The sequence below is a fragment of the Geotrypetes seraphini genome, chromosome 2 (assembly GCF_902459505.1).
Source record: "Geotrypetes seraphini chromosome 2, aGeoSer1.1, whole genome shotgun sequence".
Classification (NCBI taxonomy): domain Eukaryota; kingdom Metazoa; phylum Chordata; class Amphibia; order Gymnophiona; family Dermophiidae; genus Geotrypetes; species Geotrypetes seraphini.
In genome coordinates, this window is record NC_047085.1 from 180,621,575 (window position 1) to 180,643,997 (window position 22,423).

The window sequence follows — 22,423 nt, forward strand, 5'->3', positions numbered from 1 at the left end:
TTTTTTTTGTTTTTTTTTACACACAGCTTCTGTCAAGGTTTGGCTCCAGCCGTCTCCTCACACACGCTCGCACAGGAGAGGAGCTGGCAGGTCCGTGACGTCACCCGGGGCGGGGAGGGAGGGGAGGGGAGGGGGGGTGTTTTCCAGCTTTAAAAAGGCAGCAGCGGCCGTGCGTCAGAGAGAGACCTGGAGACTCTGCGAAAGTCACCGAGCAGAATAAACAGCCCTGAGCTGAGAGGGACTGTGAGAGAGGCAAAACCCCCACCTCCTCCCCCCCCCTCTTCAGAACGCTCCACCTTCCACCTGGAGAAAGGGGCAATCCCCCCCCCCCAAACCCATCGCATCCCCCCTCCTCCTCCTCCGGGACTCAGCGCACCGCAGCGTGGATGCCCCGCCAGAGTCTCCCTGCTCCTGCCAGTCTTCCGCTCGGTCCGCTGGCCCCAGCCCGTGTGAGAGAAGCCTGGGACTCGCGCGCCTTCTTCTACCCCTCCATCCCCAGCATGAAGTCTGCCGAGGAAGGTACGGTACTCTCAGCTCTGCCATCCCCTCTCTCCCCCCACCCTTTTGCACTGCGCCTGCTGGCAGTCGCCCACCTAGACGGGGGGGGGGGGGGGACGGACACACGGGCATAAGGGTGGCATCCCCCCCCCGCCCCATCCAGTCCTTTCTTGTGGCTGTTGCATCTTGCCCAATAGGTGTCTGCTCTCCCCTCTGCCGTGCATGAGCTTGGCCCGGGCTTCGGAATCTCACGAGCCCGGGTGTCAACTCGTGCGACCCAAACCCGGTTTCTTTGGCTGGAGTTCCGGGGGGGGGGGGGGAAGCAGCGCTCCGGACTCTGCGCTCCGAGCAGGGCGAGCAATAGTTGTGTGGCTTTAGGCAGAAGTTGCAGAAATGTCACATTTCGTAGAAATAGCTGCAGCTTCACGAGTCAAGGCAGGTTGAATTGCTTCTAACACTTCATCGCATGAAATTATGATGAACTCGAATAAAGCGTTGTGTGCAACAAACAAACCTTTTTTTTTTTTTTTTTTTTTGCATTCTCAGTAGAGATCAGCATTTAAAGTTGAAAGAGTCCTACTTATGCAGGCTACTTGAAGATGTGTTAAAACGAATTGCATCCATCTGTAGTAAAAGAGGTTACGTTCCGTTGATTCTAGAGGAGGAATCCTTGAGGTTATGACTCTTTAAAATGTATTTTTATGCCTTAAAAGGAGTACTGCAACTTGGCCTGTCATTTTGCTTTCTCAAGGCGGGGGTGGCCATCGAAAGTATTTGGATAGATTCTGAATGCCTGTCCGGGCAGATACAGGATTGCTGTCTTTAGGGTGTAGTGTGATGATGGAAGGAGCTGTCTAATAGTCCATCCTAACCTTTTGGAGTTTCGTGGTCGTTTGCCCTCAGTTATCATAAGGAAGCAAAGCCAATAACTGTTTTATATGACGTTAATAGTATCAATTATATAGCCTTTTACTCTTTTGCCATTTAGTATGGCTTGATAGCTAACATTCCTTCTGAACAGAAATGTAACATGGGAGGGGCAGCCATCCCACAAAAGTTGCATGTTGTAATGCTGAATTGGCTCCCCCCACCCCAATTAACTTCCTTTGCCTCCTCTCCCCTAAAGTAAGCGGGCAGAGTACACTGAGGCTTCTTAGAACAGGTGCACCTCCTTTCCAATTTCTACTAGTGCAGTCACTCAGAAAGGCCTTCAAAAAATTTACCTGCCTTTTGCAGGAGGCACTGAGTAGGGTCAAATCAATCCACAGAACAGCCTCCCCTTGTTTAAAAAGACCCTCCACGTTTTAAGAACAGTGAAGACATATATATGTGTGTGTGTGTGTAATTGTTCATAGATTGGTCTAACTATATCCTGCTGAGCATTAATTTTTCCAAACAGCAAAAGACTGTTGGCTATCGTCAAATTACGTTGAAAAAGTGTTTTATTTAAGGTAAGGTGTGAAATGCAATGTCTGGCCTCTTTTCTTGAACACCTATTTTCTGTAAGGTAAGGCTCATGCCTTTGCTCTCTGTTGATCATAAAAATATTGCATGTACTGTATATCCCTTCCAAAAGATCTATTGGGGATTTTCTTATCTACACATGTCACTTTTTTGGAAAACCAAAATGCCTCTTTCTGCACTTTTTTTTTTCCATTATCGATGATGGTACCTTTCTACTTTGTATGTTTCCGTTAGAACATAATTTCACAGACTGGAATGTGTTTGTAGTAATTCGGCCGAATTAGTGTACGATGATGATATTCTGTAAGAAACGATGAAATCCAGAAATATAGTAATGCATTCTACTGCTGGGCTATTTGCAAATTAAGGCAGACGTGACTGGATGAAAACCGTCACACAATATAGAATGAGTTTCTCACATTTCTGTTGATGGGAATTAGATTTAAAGTGTCTTATAGATATTGCAATGGCTATCTGAAGCTGATTGGACTTAGAGGCTAATCAATATTACTATACTTTGAAATATGCAGAGCTCTCAAAAGAGAACATTAACATAAAGCTTTTGTTAAATAGTGTAGGCCCTCTCCCCATGTCTTTGTCTGCTTTGGAGATGACCCTATCTTAAAATTACACACCATACATATGCTAAACTGGGAAATCCAGAATGCATCGGTAGACATATGGAATGAAATTTGTATCGAATCATCAGATAGCCAGATATCATCAAGTGCAATATTTAATGGACGTGGTAATGGACATGGCAATTTAAATTATATTTGAACACATTATCTGTAGATACAATATTTTTTTTCTTGGAGAAGATCCTGAACCCCTGACAAATGATTTCCTCAAGTATAGAGTGATATATATTTAGCGAACCTAGGGCTCTAGTTTATTAAGTGCCGGTAAAATTGTCAGTGTCACCGCTACCTTCTAGCTGTAACGCTCAAACAATTCAACATGGGGTGTACCGAGGAGTAAAGGGGGCAACTTCTGTTTTGATGAGGTCCCAAAGCCCCATCAAGCCAGTGCAGTGCTTCCAGGACCCCTTTCTTACAACATTTAAACATTTAAAAAAAGGAGGGGGGGGGGGGAAAATGTTTGCACGACTTAATGGTGTTCAGTTAGATTCTTGGAGTTGCACGGTCTGTTTTCAAAAAGTTGTAATTTTGGTGGTGACCTGCCTTTTCGTTTGGAAAATCAAGGAGGGTGAAGCGGGCAGGCCACCTAAATGGTTGCAAAAGTTCATAAAACCTCTTCCACATAGTAAAGGGTACATTTCCGAAAGGTACTTACATGTTTCAGATGTAGGTACCTTAAGTGGTAAAACTGCCCACTGATGAAAGTCTTTGTAGGCTTTTTATCTGAGAACTGCACCACTGCATACAATGTTTTACATCATATTAGACACGAGCTCTAAGGCTTAGGCCCTGCTGTACTGTACGCAGCCCTTCCTAAATCTGTGGAACTTGGCCTATCTTCCCAATGGCGGACAACTGGCAAAAGCCTCTTGACAAGAGATAGGTGAGACATCACGGCTCAAACGATCACATTTCTCCTGGGTATTAGTAATAAATGAATTATTGCTCATGCCCTAACGAAGACAAGAAGCTAGAGAAAAATAAAGCAGGTAGTGGAGGCTGGACGCCCTGTATGATTTTGGCTATCTGATAGGCCACACTATTGGCACCTGGCGGGAGGGGGGTGTTTTAATAACTGAATTTGGAAGGTGCTACAAATTTCTTTCGTTCTTTTTTTAGCTGTCAAATTTTATCCAACAGTTCTGTTGCAATCCGATTTATTCAAAAAAGACCATGGAATACTGTCTCCAGTAAACTCCTATCTTTTACCAATAGCTACAACTTTGCTTTTCTGAGCTACTGATGGAACGTCATTGCTCATCAAGACAAGAAGAGGAGATGCAGACAAGCTTGATTAACCCCCCCCCCCCATATTTTTTTCATAGTCCAGGAGTGTTTTTATGAACAGAGTTCAAGTATATGGTAGTTGATTTAAGCTTGAAAGTATCCCTAAATGTTAGGCCTCGAGCCCTACATAAGTGTGTTTGTTCAGCCGTTCTCTTTTTAATGTTTTTTTAAATTTTGCACGTACCATGACAGACATGAGCCTCCCCCTGCCAGGATATGTCGGAGATGTTCTCAACACTTTCATGGTTAAAAGTTATTTTACTTTGGGAACTTGCATTCTATACAATAGATCCCAACTGGCATGCAAAGAAGCAAAGGGGAATTTCCCCTACAGAAAATGGTGGTGAGTTCAGCAAAACAGCTGAACACGTGAAAGCTACTTATTTCACTCCCATCTCATTTAAATTCCTATATTTTACTAAAAGAAAACCCAAATAGTAACCTGAATTATAAGATCCCGCGTAATAGTGTTTATTGCTTCAGGTTCTAAGTACTGTAGTATGAATTTAGTGAAGTATCTGAAAATTCTTATAACATGCAGGGATCAATTCCATGCCATGTCCTTGAACAAAAGTGATTTTATGAATATTTTGGTTTGTATATTTTCATAGCTGTTGGCACTAGTGGGTGCTGCAACTGAACAAAAAGTGAACTACTAAGCTTTGGAAGAGGGACGTTTGTAGGACAAAAATAGAGCAGCAGAAATCAGAACTATATTTATTCAAATGGCCTCAGGTTTTCATGTAAAGAGTTGTGGTATCTTGAAGAGGGCAACTCACGGGTATTTGCACGCTTATATCACACCGCGAGGGCTCGGACATGATCAATTCATCGTTTACAGTTTACAAAACATTTGTGTGTAGAGTAAAAAGTAGATAGTTTTCAAGTTTATTATGGATTTGATTAATGGCTTATTCAAATTCTAAGCAATGTACAAAATAGTAAAATTACAAGTTTCTAGGGAAAACAAACCAAATAAATACGACTGACCTGACAAAACATATAATAAGAAAGGGAAAAAATGGGGAAAGAAATACAAGTTATTGATAGTAAATAAGACGAGTAAGGGGGGAGAGCAGTGGACTTCAAAGATCGTGCAGCACCAACGCAAAATGTGAATGCAGCACCTTGTCAGGTAGGGTGGGGAAAAAACACTCCATTCGACAAATTAAATAACATTTTCCAAAAATACTTTGTTTTAGGGCAGAGAGACTCCTCCAAACCTCAGTCTATGGATAACCAGAGTTCCTGAACGATGGAGCCTGTTGCTAGTGGTGGGGGGGGAGGTCCCCCCCGGCTGGCTCTATATTTTCCTCATTTTTAAACACAAATCCGAATAAAATCACGCAAAGACGACATCCAAGAGCCGCACAGCCTCCACGTGCCTGCCCACAGCTGAAATTCAGATGGGTCGCTTAGCTGGCGGCGCTAGATGCATATTTGGTGGAGGTGTTGGGGGGTGGGGAGTACTTTCCGTTATGAAATAAATAAAGAGATGTTCTCTACTCACAGCACTTGAAAGGGAGCGGCTGAAATTAGAAACAAGGTGGCCGAAGCGCCAAGCCGGGCCGGGGGGGAGGGGAGGGAGGCAGTGTGTATGCAAAGCCCGGAAATATCAACAAAAGCGAGGAGGAGGGGGGGGGGAGCGGAACATAAGGCGCTAGGTGAGAGGAGGAAGAGGGCAGAGCGATCGGCCGGCGGCCTGCGAGGGAGAGCGGCTCAGCTCGCCGAGGGAGGCGGGCTTTTTTTTTTTTTGTTTCTTTCGTTTCGTTTCGTTCGGACGTTCGCGAACGCGGCTCGCGTTCTTCGATTTTTCTTGCGACCGCCCCTCCCTCCGCCATGAGCGCCCCGGGGGAAGAGCAGGAGTTTGATTTTGACTTTCTCTTCGAATTTAACCAGAGCGACGATCTCGGCGGCGGTGGCAGAGGTTGGTAAGAGAGCTCCCGCGTGACTGTTTTTTTTCCATGTGGTGTGTGCGGACGGCCTTAAAACTAACTTCGGGGCTGGCGTCCTCCCCTTGGCGCGCGCAGAGCGCAGTTAGCTTAGGAGGTAAAAGAGCGAGAGGGGGATCTTCCGTTTCCTTCGGGTGGACGCTTGACAGGACTGTGGTGTTGCTTTTTTTTTTTTTTTTTTTAACACTGTGCTTATTCAATTAAACTGCTAGCTGTGAAAAAGCGCGTCTCGCAGCCTGGCCCTCGGAAGCTGCCAAAAGACAGATTTAGCCAAGTGAGTCACTTATTAAAAAGAGACGAGAGAGGTTGCGCTCCGCTGCAATAACTCTGCTTTGACAGACGCGACTTTTGCGCTGCTAGAATTAGAGGAGAGTTGCACCTGCTTTTTTTTTTTTTTTAAATCTCCCGCATTGTTTCTGTCGGCCGGAAAGTCCAGGCTGGGGAGCTCTGTGCGGACTCTGGGACCGAGCAAAGGAAGTTTGGCTTGGGGACAGTGACAGCCCTCGCTGCGAGGGTGCTTCCTGTGCAAGAGACAGTTACTTTAGGGCAGTGGTCTCAAACTCAAACCCTTTGCAGGTTTTGGATATGCAGGTACTTGGAGGGCCTCAGAAAAAATAGTTAATGTCCTATTAAAGAAATGACAATTTTGCATGAGGTAAAGCTCTTTATAGTTTATAAATCTTTCCTTTATACCTAAAGAGACATATGATCAAAAAACTGTTTTATTTAACCTTTGTGATTATGATAAACATACCGAGGGCCTCAAAATAGTACCTGGCGGGCCGCATGTGGCCCCCGGGCCACGAGTTTGAGACCACTGCTTTAGGGTAAACCTTCAGCCTTGCGCCTCCGCCCCTCCCCAATTGCTATTAACCCAAACACTCCACCCAAAACAATTCTGTAAAAAGGCACGATTGGACGTGAGTTTTATTTAAATATTTAAATGCCTGTTTCATGTATATTAATTTATTTAATCTATAATAAGAATTGCCCAAAACCTATTTATTGTGTCTATTTGAAAGATGTCCACCCTCCTTGCAGATCAAACCATAGGCTGATAGTTGTTTTAGCCTAGCTGTCAGAATCTGTCCTAGGCAATTGCCTGGTTTGCTTAATGACTAAGCTGACCCTGTGGGGCTGGGAATATTTGAAACAGATGCCCACTGTAATAGTGTTAGCCAGTCTTGGCTTCACCCTCCCGACTACATAGCACACGCTGAACCAAAGTGTCTGCAGGGCAGCTGTGGACCCCAACACAGCTTTGGGTCTACTACAGAAGGGCCATCCACAGGCACAAATGTTTAGTTTGAGCTTCCCCCCCCCTCCCGGTTTTCAGACATTTTAATAACAACATTTTTTTAATGTGTGTTAGAATGTTAACATATACTAACTGACCTAACATATATGTTAGTTTAGGGCTCCTTTTACGAGGCGCGTTAGGACCTTAACGCGTGGAATAGCACGCTAAAACGCCGCACGCGTTAGCCGCTACCGCCTTCTCTTGAGCAGTCGGTAGTTTTTCGACTAGCGCGCGCTAATCCGGCGCGTGCGTTAAAAACTCTAGCGCACCTTCGTCAAAAAGAGCCCTTAGTGTAGACTGGCCACCATAGATTAGGCATCCTGATGGTGCACATTAAGTACACAGCAATTGTGTACATAGATGCTATTTCATGTATAAAACTATAGGAACAATAAGTAATGTAGTGGTAGTACTAGTAAGATAGGCATAAGCGAAATGTGTGTGATTCCCTCACCCCCCCCATCTTTTTTATCGAGCTGTTTTAGAGGTTTTTAGCATGGGCCAGCGAGGTAAGTGCTCTGATGCTCGTAGGAATTCTATGAGGGTCGGAGCATTTACGGCGCCGGCCCATGCTATAAACCTCTAAAACAGCTCGATAAAAAGGGCCGAAAGTTAGGTGAGCTTACTTACGCCGAGTCAATGGCAAGTTAACTGAGCCCCCCTAAATGCTACATGTCATGTGCACTATTCTGGGGTCCGTTTACTAAGGTGTACTAATGGATTTAAAACACACCGATCTTTAGTGTGCACTAAATCCACTAGTGCACCTTAGGGAAAGGACCCCTTTGTAAGTTACACGTGGCTAATGCTGTTGCTGCACTCACGTAAGTGCTCTCTGTGCAGTTATGTGCTAATGCAGTTATGGCAAACCTAACTCCATGCACAAGGTTATAGAATTGCATTTTCTCTGTTTTAAAGTGCAATAACCAGTGCAAATTCCTATTATGCAAAATTGAAATGATTTTGGTTGACTTGGTTGGGGGCTGCTCTTTTATTTTTAATTATTCATCTATTTACTCCCCCCCCCCCAAATATCATCCATTTAAAAAAATATTTAGTGGACTAGTTATATTAAACTCTCTTAATACATTATCTATGGAAAGAAAATGCCAGGTACAAGTGGCGTGAGACTAACCCCTGGCTCTTAGCAGCATTATATCAGGATGTCATTTGTGCGACATCCACCCCTGAAAGACGACATGTTTTATACAAAGCAGCAGGCCGAGTAGAATTTAGACTTAAGCAGCTGTGCTGTAGGTGAGCTACAGCCGGTGGGTTCATGCCCCGTAAGGCTTACAATCTAAGTCGGTAGTTATGAATTAGGACGGATGAGTATTGATGCTCGGTAGAAGCCTCTGTTTCATAAGTAACTTTTATCTCATGATCGAGTACTGTACCTTAAATTACAGTCTTAGGCATTTCTCTAATACTAGTGGACTCATTCATCAAAAATGGATGAGTGCCCAGGGCTACCATTTTTGGTGATTCTGTTGGGCACTTCAAATCTGCAGGGTCTATAGTCCTAATTTGTAATCAGTTATTCTAATTAGGACAACAGGAAAAGCCTTTGTTACATATTCTTACTATATTTCATTACCTGATAAGAATCAAACACTAAATAAAGCATACAATATAATCCTGAGGCCCTTTATATTAGTCTAATACAGGGGTGCCCACACTTTTTGGGCTTGCGAGCTACTTTTTAAAATGACCAAGTCAAAATGATCTACCAACAATAAAATAATAAAAAAAAACCCCACAAAGCACACTAAAAGGCAGATAAAATGTTAATTATCATTCATATTCTGTTTTTTTTGCAAAGAGGTCAAGGCAGATGACTCTATGCAATGTTATCTCAGTAATAACCATACAAAAATAGACAAATATACCCCCTCCCTTTTTACTAAACTGTAGCGCAGGGAGCTGCGCTGAATGCCCGGCGCTGCTCTCGACGCTCATAGACTCCCTGCGCTAAAAACCGCTATTTCAGTTTAGTAAAAGGGAGCCATAGTGCAAAATATATACAGCAGATATAAATTCTCAAAATGGACACATTTTGATCACTAAATTGAAAATAAAATCATTTTTTCTACCTTTGTTGTCTGGTGATTTCATGAGTCTCTGGTTGCACTTTCTTCTGACTGTGCATCCAATATTACTTACCTTCTTTCAGCCTCCTGTATGCTTCCTCTCCTCCAGACCTCATTCTCTCCCCAAACTTTTTCTTTCTTTATCCCTGCCCCCTTCTTTCTTTCTGTCTGTCTTCCTGCCTCCCTTTCTTTTTTTCTCTCTCTGTCCATGCCTTCTTTCTTTCTGTTTCCCTTCTTTCTTTATCTCCCTGCCGCCCCTTCTTTCTGTCTCCCTGTCTGCCCCCTTTCTTTCTTTCTCCCTGCCCTCCCCCAAGCCACTAAGTTTGCTGCCGCTGCCGCCGCAACCAGGGGACAGGGGTTCATAGACAACAACGCGGAAGACAAAGGCGCACGCCGACAACTGAGCGCAAGATGGAGGTGCGCACCGAAGAAAATTACTGTTTTTAGGGGCTCCGACGGGGTTTTTTGTTGGGGAGCACCCCCAGTTTACTTAATACAAATCGCGCCGGCGTTGTGGGGGGTTTGGAGGGTTGTAACCCCCCACATTTTACTGTAAACTTAACTTTTTCCCTAAAAACAGGAAAAAAGTGAAGTTTTCAGTAAAATGTGGGGGGTTATAACCCCCCAAACCCCCCACAACGCGGCGCGATCTGTATTAAGTAAAGTGGGGGGGTTCCCCCCATGCCCCCTGATCGGAGCCCTAAAAACAGTAATTTTCTTCAGCGTGCGCCTCCGCGCTGCGCTCAATTGTCTGCTCGCGCCTTTGTCCCAGCGCGCTTTTGACCTGACACCGGGGACAGGCCCCCAAGCACTAGGTTTGCCGCCGCCCCCATCGGGGAACAGGCCCCCAAGCCACCACCGCCCCAAGCTCTCCATGACGAAGCGTCTCGCTGACCAGCATTCCGCTCCCCGACGTCAATTCTGATGTCGGAGAGGAAGTACCGGGCCAGCCAGGCAGCAATTGGCTGGCCCAGAACTTCCTCTCTGACATCAGAATTGACGTCGGGGAGAGGAATGTTGGTTGGTCCGATGCTTCTGCAGGGAGAGCTTGGGGCGGCGGTGGGGGATTTCGGGGAGAGGAAGGCTGATCGGCCCGGTAGATCGGGACAGCAACATGAGTGTTGCCTTCCCGATCTACCAGTTGATCGCGATCGATGTATTGGGCACCCCTGGTCTAATATATTCCTAGTACCTTAATAGGGTTTAATTAATCAGCTCAATAATAAGATGCAGGCAGTAGTCCAACAGCAAGAGGGATGCTTATCCAGTCTTTTACACTATTACATGTATGATTATCTCCCAGCTGACAATAAGTTATACAGTATATATGTGCTTTCTGCAAAGAGCTCCCAGCTCTCCGAGAATGAGTCCATTCCCTTGAGGCTAGAGTAGGAGACTTGAAGGAGCTGAGGGTGACAGAGAAGTACTTAGAGGAGACTTACAGGGACGTTGTAGAGAAGTCCTACCTCCAGTCTAGTAGCCCCTGTGCTGCCTTAGAGGAGGGAGGTCTCCTAAAAGTAGAGCATTACCCTGATGAAGTAGGAAATAATTCTGTAGCTAGGACCTGCCCACCAGGGGATGCAATATTTTCTTACACTGAAGATGTGTCTCCAGGGGCTTCTGCTCAGGAGGGAAGAGTTAGGACAGCTGTTGTAGTTGGTGATTCAATTAGGCATGTACAGTACATAGCTGGGTGGCTGGTGGGCATGAGGAATGTCTGGTCACTTGCCTGCCTGGTGCAAAGGTGGCGGATACCACGTGTCACTTAGATAGAATTTTAGGTAGTGCTGGGGAAGAGCCAGCTGTCTTGGAACCAGGCTGCTGGCACTAAAATTTTAAAAGAAGATAAAAGCAGCTTTTAAACTGAGATTGAGGGGGGGAGTGGAGCTGACAGTTGTCCAGGAGCAGAAGGTTCAATGTGGGGTATCATTGAAGGATACTATTGAAACAAGATTTTTAGGGAGTACCAATAGGGAGGTTTCAATAGTGGTGAAAGAAAGCCAGGTATGTTTATGAGGAAGGCAGAGTAAAGGACTCAAATTATCCCTGTCATCTTCTCAGCAGGCTGCGGATACAAGGAAAAAGAAAATTTGAAACCTAAAAAATATAATAGGAGAGAGTATATAGCACTGAATGATGAGGTAGATATAATAGGCATCTCAAAGACCTGGCGGAAGGAGGACCATCAATGAGACATTGCGTTACCTGTGTATAAATTATATCGCAAGGAGTAGATCAAATTGGAGGGGGGGGGGAGTTGTGCTATATGTTAAAGAGGGAATTGAATCAAACAAAATAAACATTCTGCATGACATAGCAGTGTGGAATCCATGAAGATAGAAATTTCATGTATGCAAGGGAAGGAATATACAAGGTAGGGTTATACTATTGTTTCCCGGGACAGAATGAGCAGACAGATGAAGAAATGTTTTCAAAGATTCGGAAAGTTGGCAATTTGGGCAACAGTATAATAATGGGTGATTGTAATTAGAGGCTTAGCCGCTTTTTCTAGGAAGTTCTGTAAATTGTCTGAAAGAATCTTTCGACGGGGATTTCTGCATGATATTGTGTGCTACCCCTGACACAGCAGAGATGCCCAACAGAGATTTATTTGTTGGGTGAAGAGTTTACTGCCCGAGAGCCCTACTGAGGTGCAAACTGTGACGCTATCTAATCCGAGAAGGAAAGTGAAACAGCGAGTTGTAGCCTTTGAGTCATCGGCATAGTGGATCCTTGGAAACTGCTGAGTGTCCAGTGCTGGCACTGCAGCTAGAGTGTGATCAGGAGAAAATACAGCTAAGTTTAATTACATTATATGCATGCCCTGCTTGAATTGTTGAACTGTGGCATTAATTAACTTCCAATAGAGTTTGAGATAGGCTGAAGAAATAAGCTGTTAATCTTGAAAGTGTTTTTGGGGCAGCCCAATGGAAAAAAAACTGCTATAAAGAACTTACTTTAGAATATGGAGTTTTTTAAGATCCATGAAGATGAACTGTTTTTTTTTTCTCCACTTTTTTTTTTCTTTGTTCTTTATTGTGTTAGGGATTTCTGGCAAATTTTCCTTAAGCCTTCCCAGACTGGTGCTAGCACATCTTCATAATAGAATATGACTTTATAAATGTGCTACCTTAATAGTGGGAGTGATTTTAATTACCCCAACATTGACTGGATAAATGTTACATCAGGGAGTGCTAGACATCAAATAACTGCTTCTTGGAGCAGCTGTTTCAGGAACCAACAAGAGGGGGAGTTATTTTAAATTTGGTCCTTAGTGGAATGCAGGGCATAGTACAGAAGGTAACTGTATTGGATCCGCTGGGAAACAGTGATCATAACGTGATCAAATTTGAGCTGATATCTACTGTAGAATGACGTCACTAAAGAAATCTACTGTAGCGGAATTTAATTTTTGAAAGGGCAACTACAATAAAATGAGGAGAATGATTAAAAAAGAAGCTAAAAGGATTGGTGGCAAAGGTTAGGACTGTAAACCAGACATGGATGTTATTTAAAAATTACCATTGTGGAAGCCCAGACCAGATGTATTCCAAGTATTAACAAAGGTAGAAAAAAAAAAAGAGAAAATAAGAGCTGGTATGGTCAACAGGTGAAGTGAAAGAGGCTATTAGAGTAAAAAAAAAAAATAATTTAAAGAATGGAAAAAGGATCCAAATGAAGAAAATAAGAAGAGACATAAGCACTCACAAGTTAGATGCAAAGCATTGCTACAGAAAGCTAAGAAAGAATATGAAGAGAAACTTGCCAAAGTGTCAAAAACTCATAGTAACAATTTTTTTAGGTACATCGGAAGCAGAAAACCTGTGAGGGAATCTGTGGGACCACTGGATGATCAAGGAGCAAAAGGGGCGCTCAGGGAGGGCAACACCATAGATAGACTGAATGAATTCTTTGCTTCAGTCCTTATGGAAGAAGATGTAAGAGATCTACCTGAACTGTTAATGGTTTTCAAGGGTGATGATGCAGAGGAACTGAAAGAAATCTTGGTGAATCTCGAAGATGTACTAAGCCAAATTGACAAGTTAAAAAGTGATTAATCACCTGGACCAGATGGTACACATCCCAGGGCACTGAAAGAACATGAAATTGCTGACCTGCTAGAGATCTGTAACTTGTTACTAAAATCGTTTGTAGTACCTGAAGATTGGAGGGTGGCCAATGTTACTCTAATTTTTTTAAAGGGTTCCAGGGGAGATCTGGAAAATTACAGAACGGTAAGCCTGACTTCAGTGCCAGGCAAAATAGTGGAAACAATTATATAAAATAAAACTGTGGAACACGTAGACAAACATAATTTAATAGGATAGGGTCAGCATGGGTTCAGCCGAGGGAGATCTTGCCTCACCAATTTGATTGACTTCTTTGGAGGTGTGAATAAACATGTGGATAAAGGTGAGTCAGTGATGTAGTGTATCTAGATTTTTAAATAGCTTTTGACAAAAGTTCCTCATGAAAAACTCCTGAGGAAATGAAAGAGTCATGGGATAGGAGGCAATGTGGATTTAGAATTGGTTATTGGATAGAAAACAGAGGGTAGGGTTAAATGGCCATGTTTGTCAATGGAGGAGGGTAAATAGTGGAGTGTCGCAGGAATCTGTACTGGGACTGGTGCTATTTAATTTATTTATAAATGATCTGGAAATTGGAACGATGAGTGAGATAATTAAATGTGCAGATGATACTAAACTGTTCAAAATTGTTAAAGCACATACAGATTGTGAAAAATTGGAGGCAGACTTAAGAAACTGGGCGTTCAAATGGCAGATGAAATTTAATGTGGACAAATGCAAAGTGATGCACATTGGGAAGAATAACTATATCATAGTTACCAGATGCTAGAGCCCACCTTGGGGGTCAGTGCCCAAGAAAATGAATCTGGGTGTTATTGTAGATAATACACTGAAACCATCCGTCCAACATGCGGTAGCAGCCAAAAAAGTAAACAGGATGCTAGGAATTATTAAAAAAGGAATAGTTGACAAGACTAATGATGGGTTTTACTAAACGACACTAGAGGTTTTTAGTGCAGGCCAGTGCGGTAAATGTTCTAACCCTCACAGGAATTCTATGAATGGAGCATTTACCTCACCGGCACACACTGAAATCCTTTAGTGCCGTTTAGTAAAAAGAGCCCTAAGAATGTTATAATGCCTCTGTATCACTCCATGGTGCAACTTCACCTTGATGCAATCAATTCTGGTCATCTTATCCCCAAAAAGATATAGTGGAACTAGAAAAAGTTCAAAGAAGAGTGACCAAGATGATAAAGGGGATGGAACTCCTTTAGTACGAAGAAAGACTAAAGAGGTTAGGACTCTTCAGCTTGAAAAAGAAACGGCTGAGGGGAGATATGATTGAAGTCTATAAAATCCTGAGTGCTGTAGAATGGGTACAAGTGAATCTATTTTTTTACTCCATCAAAAATTATGAGCCACGTGTGCATCACCCTCTTCAGCATTCTTCCTGGCACTATCTCTCTCCCCTCTAGGCCACAGGCAGCCAAGATGCAAAAGTTAGCCAGGGAACATAAGAATAGTCATACTAGGTCAGACCAATGGTCCATCTAGCCCAATAGCCCATCTTTCTGGTGGCCAATCCAGGTCACTAGTACCAGCAAATATCCAAATAGTAGCAACATTCAATGCTACCGATCCAGAGCAAGCAGTGGCTCCCCCCCATGTCTGTCTCAATAACAGACTATAGACTTTTCCTCCAGGAAATTGTCCAACCCTTTCTTAAAACCAGCTGTTAACCTCTCTTAACCACAACCTCTGGCAATGCTTTCCAGAGCTTAACTACTCTCTCAGTGAAAAGAATATTTCCTCCTATTGGTTTTAAAATATTTCCCTGTAACGCCGAGTGTCCCCTAGTCTCCTGCCGCTTTAGCGATCCCAAGTGCCGCGTTTGGCGGCACTTGGTGGTATCACTTTTACAGCAGGGAAGATGAGACATCTCTCCTGCCGCAATGGTTGCGGTGAGGGGTGGGTAGGTTGCCGGGCCGCTGAGCCGATCGCACCAGCCGCCATCAGCTCAGCGTGCCCTTTTTCAGCACTTATATCTGTTGTGACTTGGTCTAAGTCAAAACGTATAAGTGCCGACTAGGCAACCTGTCAAAACGTTTGGTTGTACCTGCTGTACGCCTAGGTCTAGGTCAGCCCACCTCCCGCCCACCGCCTGCCCTTTCCCCTCCTCTAAAAATGCCTCTTTTTGCTCTATGCGTTTAGAGGCGTAACTTTAATAATAAAAATGTTTGCATGTAATGTGCATTTTATGCATACTCTATCATGAGCATGGAAAACTATTACACCTAAATTTCACTTCCAACTTGAAGGGGGACCTATTAAATGTTACAGCTTAGGGGCCACCGTACACAAAAATCTGACCCTGACTACCACAGTTCTGTTCCAGACTTGCAGTGGAGACCCTTCCTCTTTCCCCCACTAAAGAATTCCCAGAATCCCACAGAATTTTCCTTGCTTTGTTTTCCAGTGTTCAGTTTCCCTGTAAAAACTGAAGAGTATAGTTCAGCTTCTACAAACATGTTTAAATTGCTTATATATTATGAAATTTTGTTGATAATTTTTATATATTATAACAGCTTTGTTGGCATCACTGCTATGTTTCTTTAGTAAGTAACTGATTACTACAGGCTAAAGAGTCCGACTATCTTCACACATAGGCCAGAGCCTATGAGGGGCATAATCAAAAAAAGCCTAAGACCCCTTTTGGCCTAAGGCCTTAAACGTTGAAAGTAGAAGCAGGGAAAATGTCCATTATCAAACAAACAAAAGTCCAAAAGGAGTTTTTTTTTTTTTTTTTATAATAGCCTGCCTCTACGTTCAGCTGTTTAAACACCCAGACCACCACTAAGTCTACACTAATAACATATAATCAACCAAAAACAGTCTAAGTCCCAAAGCCCAACACAAGAGCTTTTAGGCAAAGGAGGAGCCAGTCATTTGCCTAAAAGCTGGATTCTGTAACCGGTGTCTGTCAAAAACCACACCGGTTACAGAATCCCCCCCCCCCCAACATTTGGGCCAGGAGAGAGACCAAGCCCTCCTAGCCCTGCCGAGTACGATCGGGGCAAGAGGGAGCCCAAGCCCTCTTGCCCCGCGGCACCCTGACCTTCCCTGACTACGATCAGGGCAAGAGGGAGCCCAAGCCCTTTTGCCCCGCGAGCCCCCGAACCCCTGACTACGATCGGGGCAAGAGGGAGCCCAAGCCCTCTTGCCCCGGCAATCCTGGAACCCTCCCCCTGCCGATAACGATTGGGCTAGGAGGGAGCCCAAGCCCTCCTGGCCATGCAACACTCCCCTACAAGATCGGGCAGGAGGGAGCCCAACCCCTCCTGCCCAGGTGAACCACCTACCCCCCACCCCCACTAAAATACGGGCAGGAGGGATTGCAGGCCCTTCTGCCCTCGATGCACCCATGCTTGCCCGCTCGAACCCCCTATCGGCTCCCCCGCCGACCCGCAAGGCCCCCTGCTGACCCCTCGATCCCCCCCACCCCCAATCCCCCACTACCTTAACATTGTTGGCTGGACGGACAGGTGTCAAGCCCGTCAGGCCAGCCATCACCTGATTGGCCCAGGCAGCTCAAACCCTGCCCACAGGAGGGGTCAAAAGCTACTGGGCCTATTGCGGTTGGTCCAGGCACCTCAGGTCCCACATGTAGGTGGGGTTTGAGCCGCCTGGGCCAGTCAGGCCCTAAGGCCAGCTATTCCCGCGATGGCTGGCCTGCCTGATGGATGGGCTTGACACCCGTCCGTCCATCCAACGATGTTAAGGTAGGGGGTGGGGGGATCGAGGGGTCGGCAGGGGGGTCTTGCGGGTCGGTGGGGGACCGACCAGGGGTTTGGGGGGGGGAAGCGTGGGTGCGTCGAGGGCAGGAGGGCCTGGGATTCCTCCTGCCCGTATTTTAGTGGGGTGGGGGGTAGGAGGTTCACCTGGGCACGAGGGGTTGGGCTCCCTCCTGCCCAATCTGGTAGGGGGGTCCCTTGGCCAGAAGGGCTTGGGCTCCCTCCTGGCCCGATTGTTATCGGCGGGGGGAAGGTTCCAGGATCGCCGGGGCAAGAGGGCTTGGGCTCCCTCTTGCTCCATCAAGTCAGGGAAGGTTGGGGTGCCGCGGGGCAAGAGGGCTTGGGCTCTCTCCTGGCCCGATCGGATCGGTGGGAGGGGTGGATCGCTGCAGAAGAGATGCCTCATCTCTCCTGCCTCTTTAGCGATCCCAAGTGCCGCGTTTGGCGGCACTTGGTGGTATCACTTTTACGGCAGGGAAGATGAGACATCTCTCCTGCCGCAATGGTTGCGATGAGGAGAGGGTAGGTTGCCGGGCCGCTGAGCCAATTGCACCAGCCGCCATCAGCTCAGCGTGCCCTTTTTCAGCACTTATATCTGTTGTGACTTGGTCTAAGTCAAAACGTATAAGTGCCGACTAGGCAACCTGCAGTACGCCTAGGTCTAGGTCAGCCCACCTCCCGCCCACCGCCTGCCCTTTCCCCTCCTCTAAAAACGCCTCTTTTTGCTCTATGCGTTTAGAGGCAGGGGAAAGGCCTAAGCTGGTTTTAGATATGTCTAAAACCAGCTTTGATTATGGGTACTTGGACAATCAGGCTTTTTGATCGTCTAAGTACCCATTTAGGTCACTTTTTTAGACTTTTTATGTTGTTTTTTTTTAAATTATGAGCCCCTATTTGTTTACAGATTTGAGATCAGTAAATTTTACTGAGAGCCCTGGTAATAGGTATATCTTGGACTGGGGATAAAAGAGACCATCTGCTGTTCCGCTTCTAGGATATGCTCTAAATACATATTTTGTTTCCATAACCATGTGCCGTCTTGTCTCTTGTGGCATTTTCTGAGCAAACAGTATTTATGTAGATTTAGTGTTGGGAAGGAGACTTGCATGGTGGAAGAGAAGAATCTCAGTAACCACAGGCCATACCACAATTGAAAGTGCAATAGAGTGCACCCTTGGAAAGCATATCCCCCTGTAGGCACATGTCTAGAGAGGCAGTGACAGACATGTGTAAAGACTTCTGTTCATAGCTGCAGCCTTGCAACCTCCTGCAAGCCCCCTGCCCTTAGAGGGGTGGAGCGGCAAAACCAAAGCATGAAAATGAAGCCCTCACTGTTTGGGTTTCTCATGCAGCTGCTTTCCTGCTGTTTCCTGACAGTTTCCTCCTCATTTTGGCTTTCAAACTCAATCAAAACCAGCCTGTATTGGGCCACAGTACCAAAGGTGTTAAATGACAGCTCTGAGCTTTCTCCAGCTTTTTATTTAAACACCCCTTCTGTCTATTTAATTCATTTTATCCCATAATACAGAGTGCCCACAACAGCACTCCTTGATTTTAAATGGTTACAAAATCAAAACTTATTGGAATATGTTTATAAGTAAGATGACAGAAATACAAGTCCCAAAAAGCACAGTTAACAAGATCTTACACAATCACTTGCACTTTCACCCTTATAAGCTGCAATGAGATAAAATGACCAGGTGTTCCTCAAGTGGCCCCCGAGATCACTGGACATTACTGTTTGTGACTTTTTCCTTTGGGGGTACGTGAAAGACAAGAGTGTACGTACTTCCACTATCTGCAACTATGGATGATCTGCAGGAACGCATCACTGAAACTATAAATGCGATCACGCTGGCTATGCTTTGGAGAGTCTAGTTCAAGCTTGATTATCGAATCGATGTTTGCTGAGTAACAGGTGGGGCGCACATCGATTATATGTAATCAACAGATACCATATGAAACTTTATGAGTTGATAAAACTGTAGCCTCAAAGGTGAAAGAATATTCCAATAAATTTTGGTTTTGTAAGCATTTAAAGTCAAGGAGTGCTTTTGTGGGCGCCCTGTATATAGTCAAAACAGGTTACAATTTGCCATAATTATAATACAGTGTGTTCATCCTAATTTGTCATGCACAGAGGATCTAGTTCAACATATATTTACTTTACATTTCTTTTTTAATTATACGGGCGTTAAGCGGGGGAATAGGTGAATCCGTAAGTTTTTATTGCTTTCCTTGTCATGTTACCCTCCATTGCCCCGGTCCTTTCAAACTCTTGTCGTACCCGACACGGTCCATGTTTTAGCTTTAACATTGAAGGCTGCGTCAGGGGTATAGATTAATCAATCTAAAATAATACATATATAACATGAATAAAAACACCTCAAAGAACAGAAAAAATATAAAGCTGAAACATGGACCGTGTCGGGTACGAGAGAGTTTGAAAGGACTCACAACTGGATATGTCATATGAACTGATATTTGTATGTGTTGTATCAAATAATTGATTTAAAACTCAACACCTCCCCACTTTCTTTCTTTTTCCTGTTTTTACCGTGGGGTTGTTGATTCTGTTCTTTGCATTTTCACATGAATAACTCTACCATCCTTTTTTACTTTAAATTGCAATTCAAACCCAATAGAGGCCCATGTTTTGACATCATACAATAATTAACTTTTAAAATACAAATAAAGATCTGTCCTCCTTTATCTACAATAAATATAATAAATTAATAACACCAGCCATCTCTAAGGGCTCCTTTTACTAAGCTGCGCTAGCGGTTTTAGCTCGCACTTTATTTGCCGCGCACGCTAGATACTAACGCCAGCATTGAGCTGGGGTTAGCATGCACGGCAATGCAGCGTGATCTAAAAATACTAGTGTACCTTAGTAAAAGGAGCCCTAAGTGTCCTTTTTACAAAGCCTCATTAAATGCACCGAAGACCATTCAATTCCTATGAGCTTCGGTATATTTAACGTAGCAGCATTGCTACCATGGCTTTCTAAAAAGGGTCCTAAGTTATTGACAGAACATACAGTAGTAATTTGATGTGCTCTGGCAACTCGGGCATAAAAATGGTTCCCTGTCAAATATGATCCTGTCAGCACTATCAGTCAATCGCAGAAAGCTTTTGTTGCATGATGTCACAAAGAAGGTGGCTTTCAAATTCATTCACAAAAATACTAGCACCCTAAATAGTATTCAATGGGATGAAATGCTGTCAGCCTTTAACCAGCCCAAAAGGGTGAATTCATAGCCATACACAAAAAGGTGCTCCATTCAATTGGACTTAGATGAGTCTTCCAAGTTTAAACACAAAACATACCACATTTGACAGAGCTGCAACTACTGCGATTAATAATATTTAGGGCCTCTATTAGAAAGTCATGGTAGAGATGTTGTAAATTCACCAAAGTCCATAGGAATTGAATGTGCCTTGGTGCATTTACTGCAGCTTTGTAAAAAGGGCCCTTAAATTGGGTAAAATGTGGATTTGACTAATGGCATAATTGCTTATTTTACTCTTAAAAGATTTGTGGCAGCTCACAGGTATTCAGGTATTTTCCTATCCCCAGAGGGTTTACAAACTAAGAAGGTCTTTAAAGAGATTAGGTTCTTACCTTGCTAATATCCTTTCTGGTAGATAGGTGTGTCATTCTGGATGGTCAGGTAATATCCCAGTGCTAGCGAGTCGTGCAGAAGGAATCCACTCCACCTTTTGAATCCCTCCTCCTTCACTAAAGGCCTCTGCTGCCCCCTTCAGTTTGTACCAAAGCAGGCAATAGCCCATAGAGAAACACATGTGAAGGAGGGATATGGGGAAACTCCCTGAACTACAATTCCGTTCTGCTATGAAATCATTTGAAACATTGCCATTAAAACAATCAAATTAGAAACATTTATGTGGTACAAGTGCTACCCAAAAGTTCAGGGAATTCAATTGTAAATAAAAAATTGTTTGCCAGAACTCCTTTTTTCCACTGTCTCCTTCAAAGTAGTCCCCTTGAGATTGTATACAGCGATCCCAGTGTTTTTCCTATGAGTCCATGTATCAATGGAAGTCATCTTGGGTTAGTGCCTTGAGTACTTCCTGCGATTCTGCCTGGATCTCTTCAATCTTGTTAAAACTGCACCCTTTCAGTCGTAATTTCATTTTGGGGAATAGGAAAAAAATCACAAGGGGCAAGGTCAGGCAAATAGGGAGGGTGCGTAATCACTATAATGTTTCTGGAAGTCAGGAATTGTTGAATAACGAGTGATGCGTGAGCTGGTGCGTTGTCATGGTGGTTAGCAGTCTTGGCACAAATTTCACAGAAATGCGTCTCATGTTGTGCTTGTTGATGGTTGTCTGGAACGGTCATCGTCGTAGACAGATGTTAGTCTGTCCTTGAAGTGTTTGTACCAAAGAAAGGTTTTGCTTTGGCACATGGCATTATCTCCATAGGCTTCCTGGAGCATACGATGGGTTTCTGCAGCAGTTTTTTAAAGTTTGAAACAAAATTTGATGCAGATTCTTTTCTCAGTAAAATCCATCATATCGAAATCCACCGAGCCACTAAAACACAACCTTACAAAGTCGCATAGAACAAAACAACGTGACCACTTAGCTGCACGCCCATTGGCACACTGATTCACAAAGCTTACTGCTAGACACCTTTAGCAGCGGAAGAGCATATTATATCCAGTTCGTGCGCGCTGTTCACATTCCCTGAACTTTTGGGTAGCACCTCGTACACATGAGAACCACATCCACTGTCTTCACTGTATGCAAATCTATTATCTCATGCATATTCATTCAGGATATCCTGAAAATGAGATGGTTGGGAGTGGGGAGAATAGGTGTCCTGAGTACCCATGCCTGAGAAGCTCCCTAACCCCTGAGGTGAGAGTAGAGGCCTTGCAAGAAAGGAAGGGGAAGGAGAGGATTTAGAGATAAGAAGGAAGTGGGGGGAAGATGTTGATTCAAGAGGCCTTCAGAGGGACTGGAACAATTTAGAGGAACAAGAGGACAATGTCTCCTGCTATGGTTGCAGGCAGTTAACAGACAGCAGGTTTATTAATACTAGTAAAGGCCGGACTAGCCTCACATTAGTAAAACCACTGGTAGCCCCATTCAGACACTGAGTTTCCCCATTTCAATCAGGAACTTCCATCTCACTTGAAATCCATAAGCCCCTCGTTGACTTGAGGTCCTAGGCATTTGCTTAGTTTGCCTATGCATTACTCCTGCCCTATGTACAGTGAATTGAGCATGCTGAAATTATGAAACCTTTGCATTGTAGCAGCCACATATCAATTCCTAACAAAATGTGAAAACTGCATTGTAGCAATTCCAAACAAACAGTAAGATAGAAAGAATTT

The 22,423-nt window shown here is 44.2% G+C and overlaps 1 protein-coding gene across 6 annotated transcripts in view; it reads left to right on the top strand.

Moving 5' to 3' along the window:
* The first annotated feature begins 316 nt into the window (after positions 1-316).
* The window catches only part of NFATC1 (nuclear factor of activated T cells 1), a 392,300-nt gene continuing 370,193 nt past the window's right edge, over positions 317-22,423 (top strand). Inside the window, exon 1 of one of the 6 annotated variants that reach the window (XM_033934427.1) lies at positions 317-519. In XM_033934427.1, the coding sequence (XP_033790318.1) occupies positions 387-519 (133 nt within the window). In that variant the 5' untranslated portion in view covers positions 317-386. Of the gene's footprint in view, positions 520-5,650; positions 5,822-6,056; positions 6,117-22,423 lie in introns of those variants that run through there. The other 5 variants (XM_033934432.1, XM_033934431.1, XM_033934428.1 and 2 more) reach the window with 5 other exon arrangements.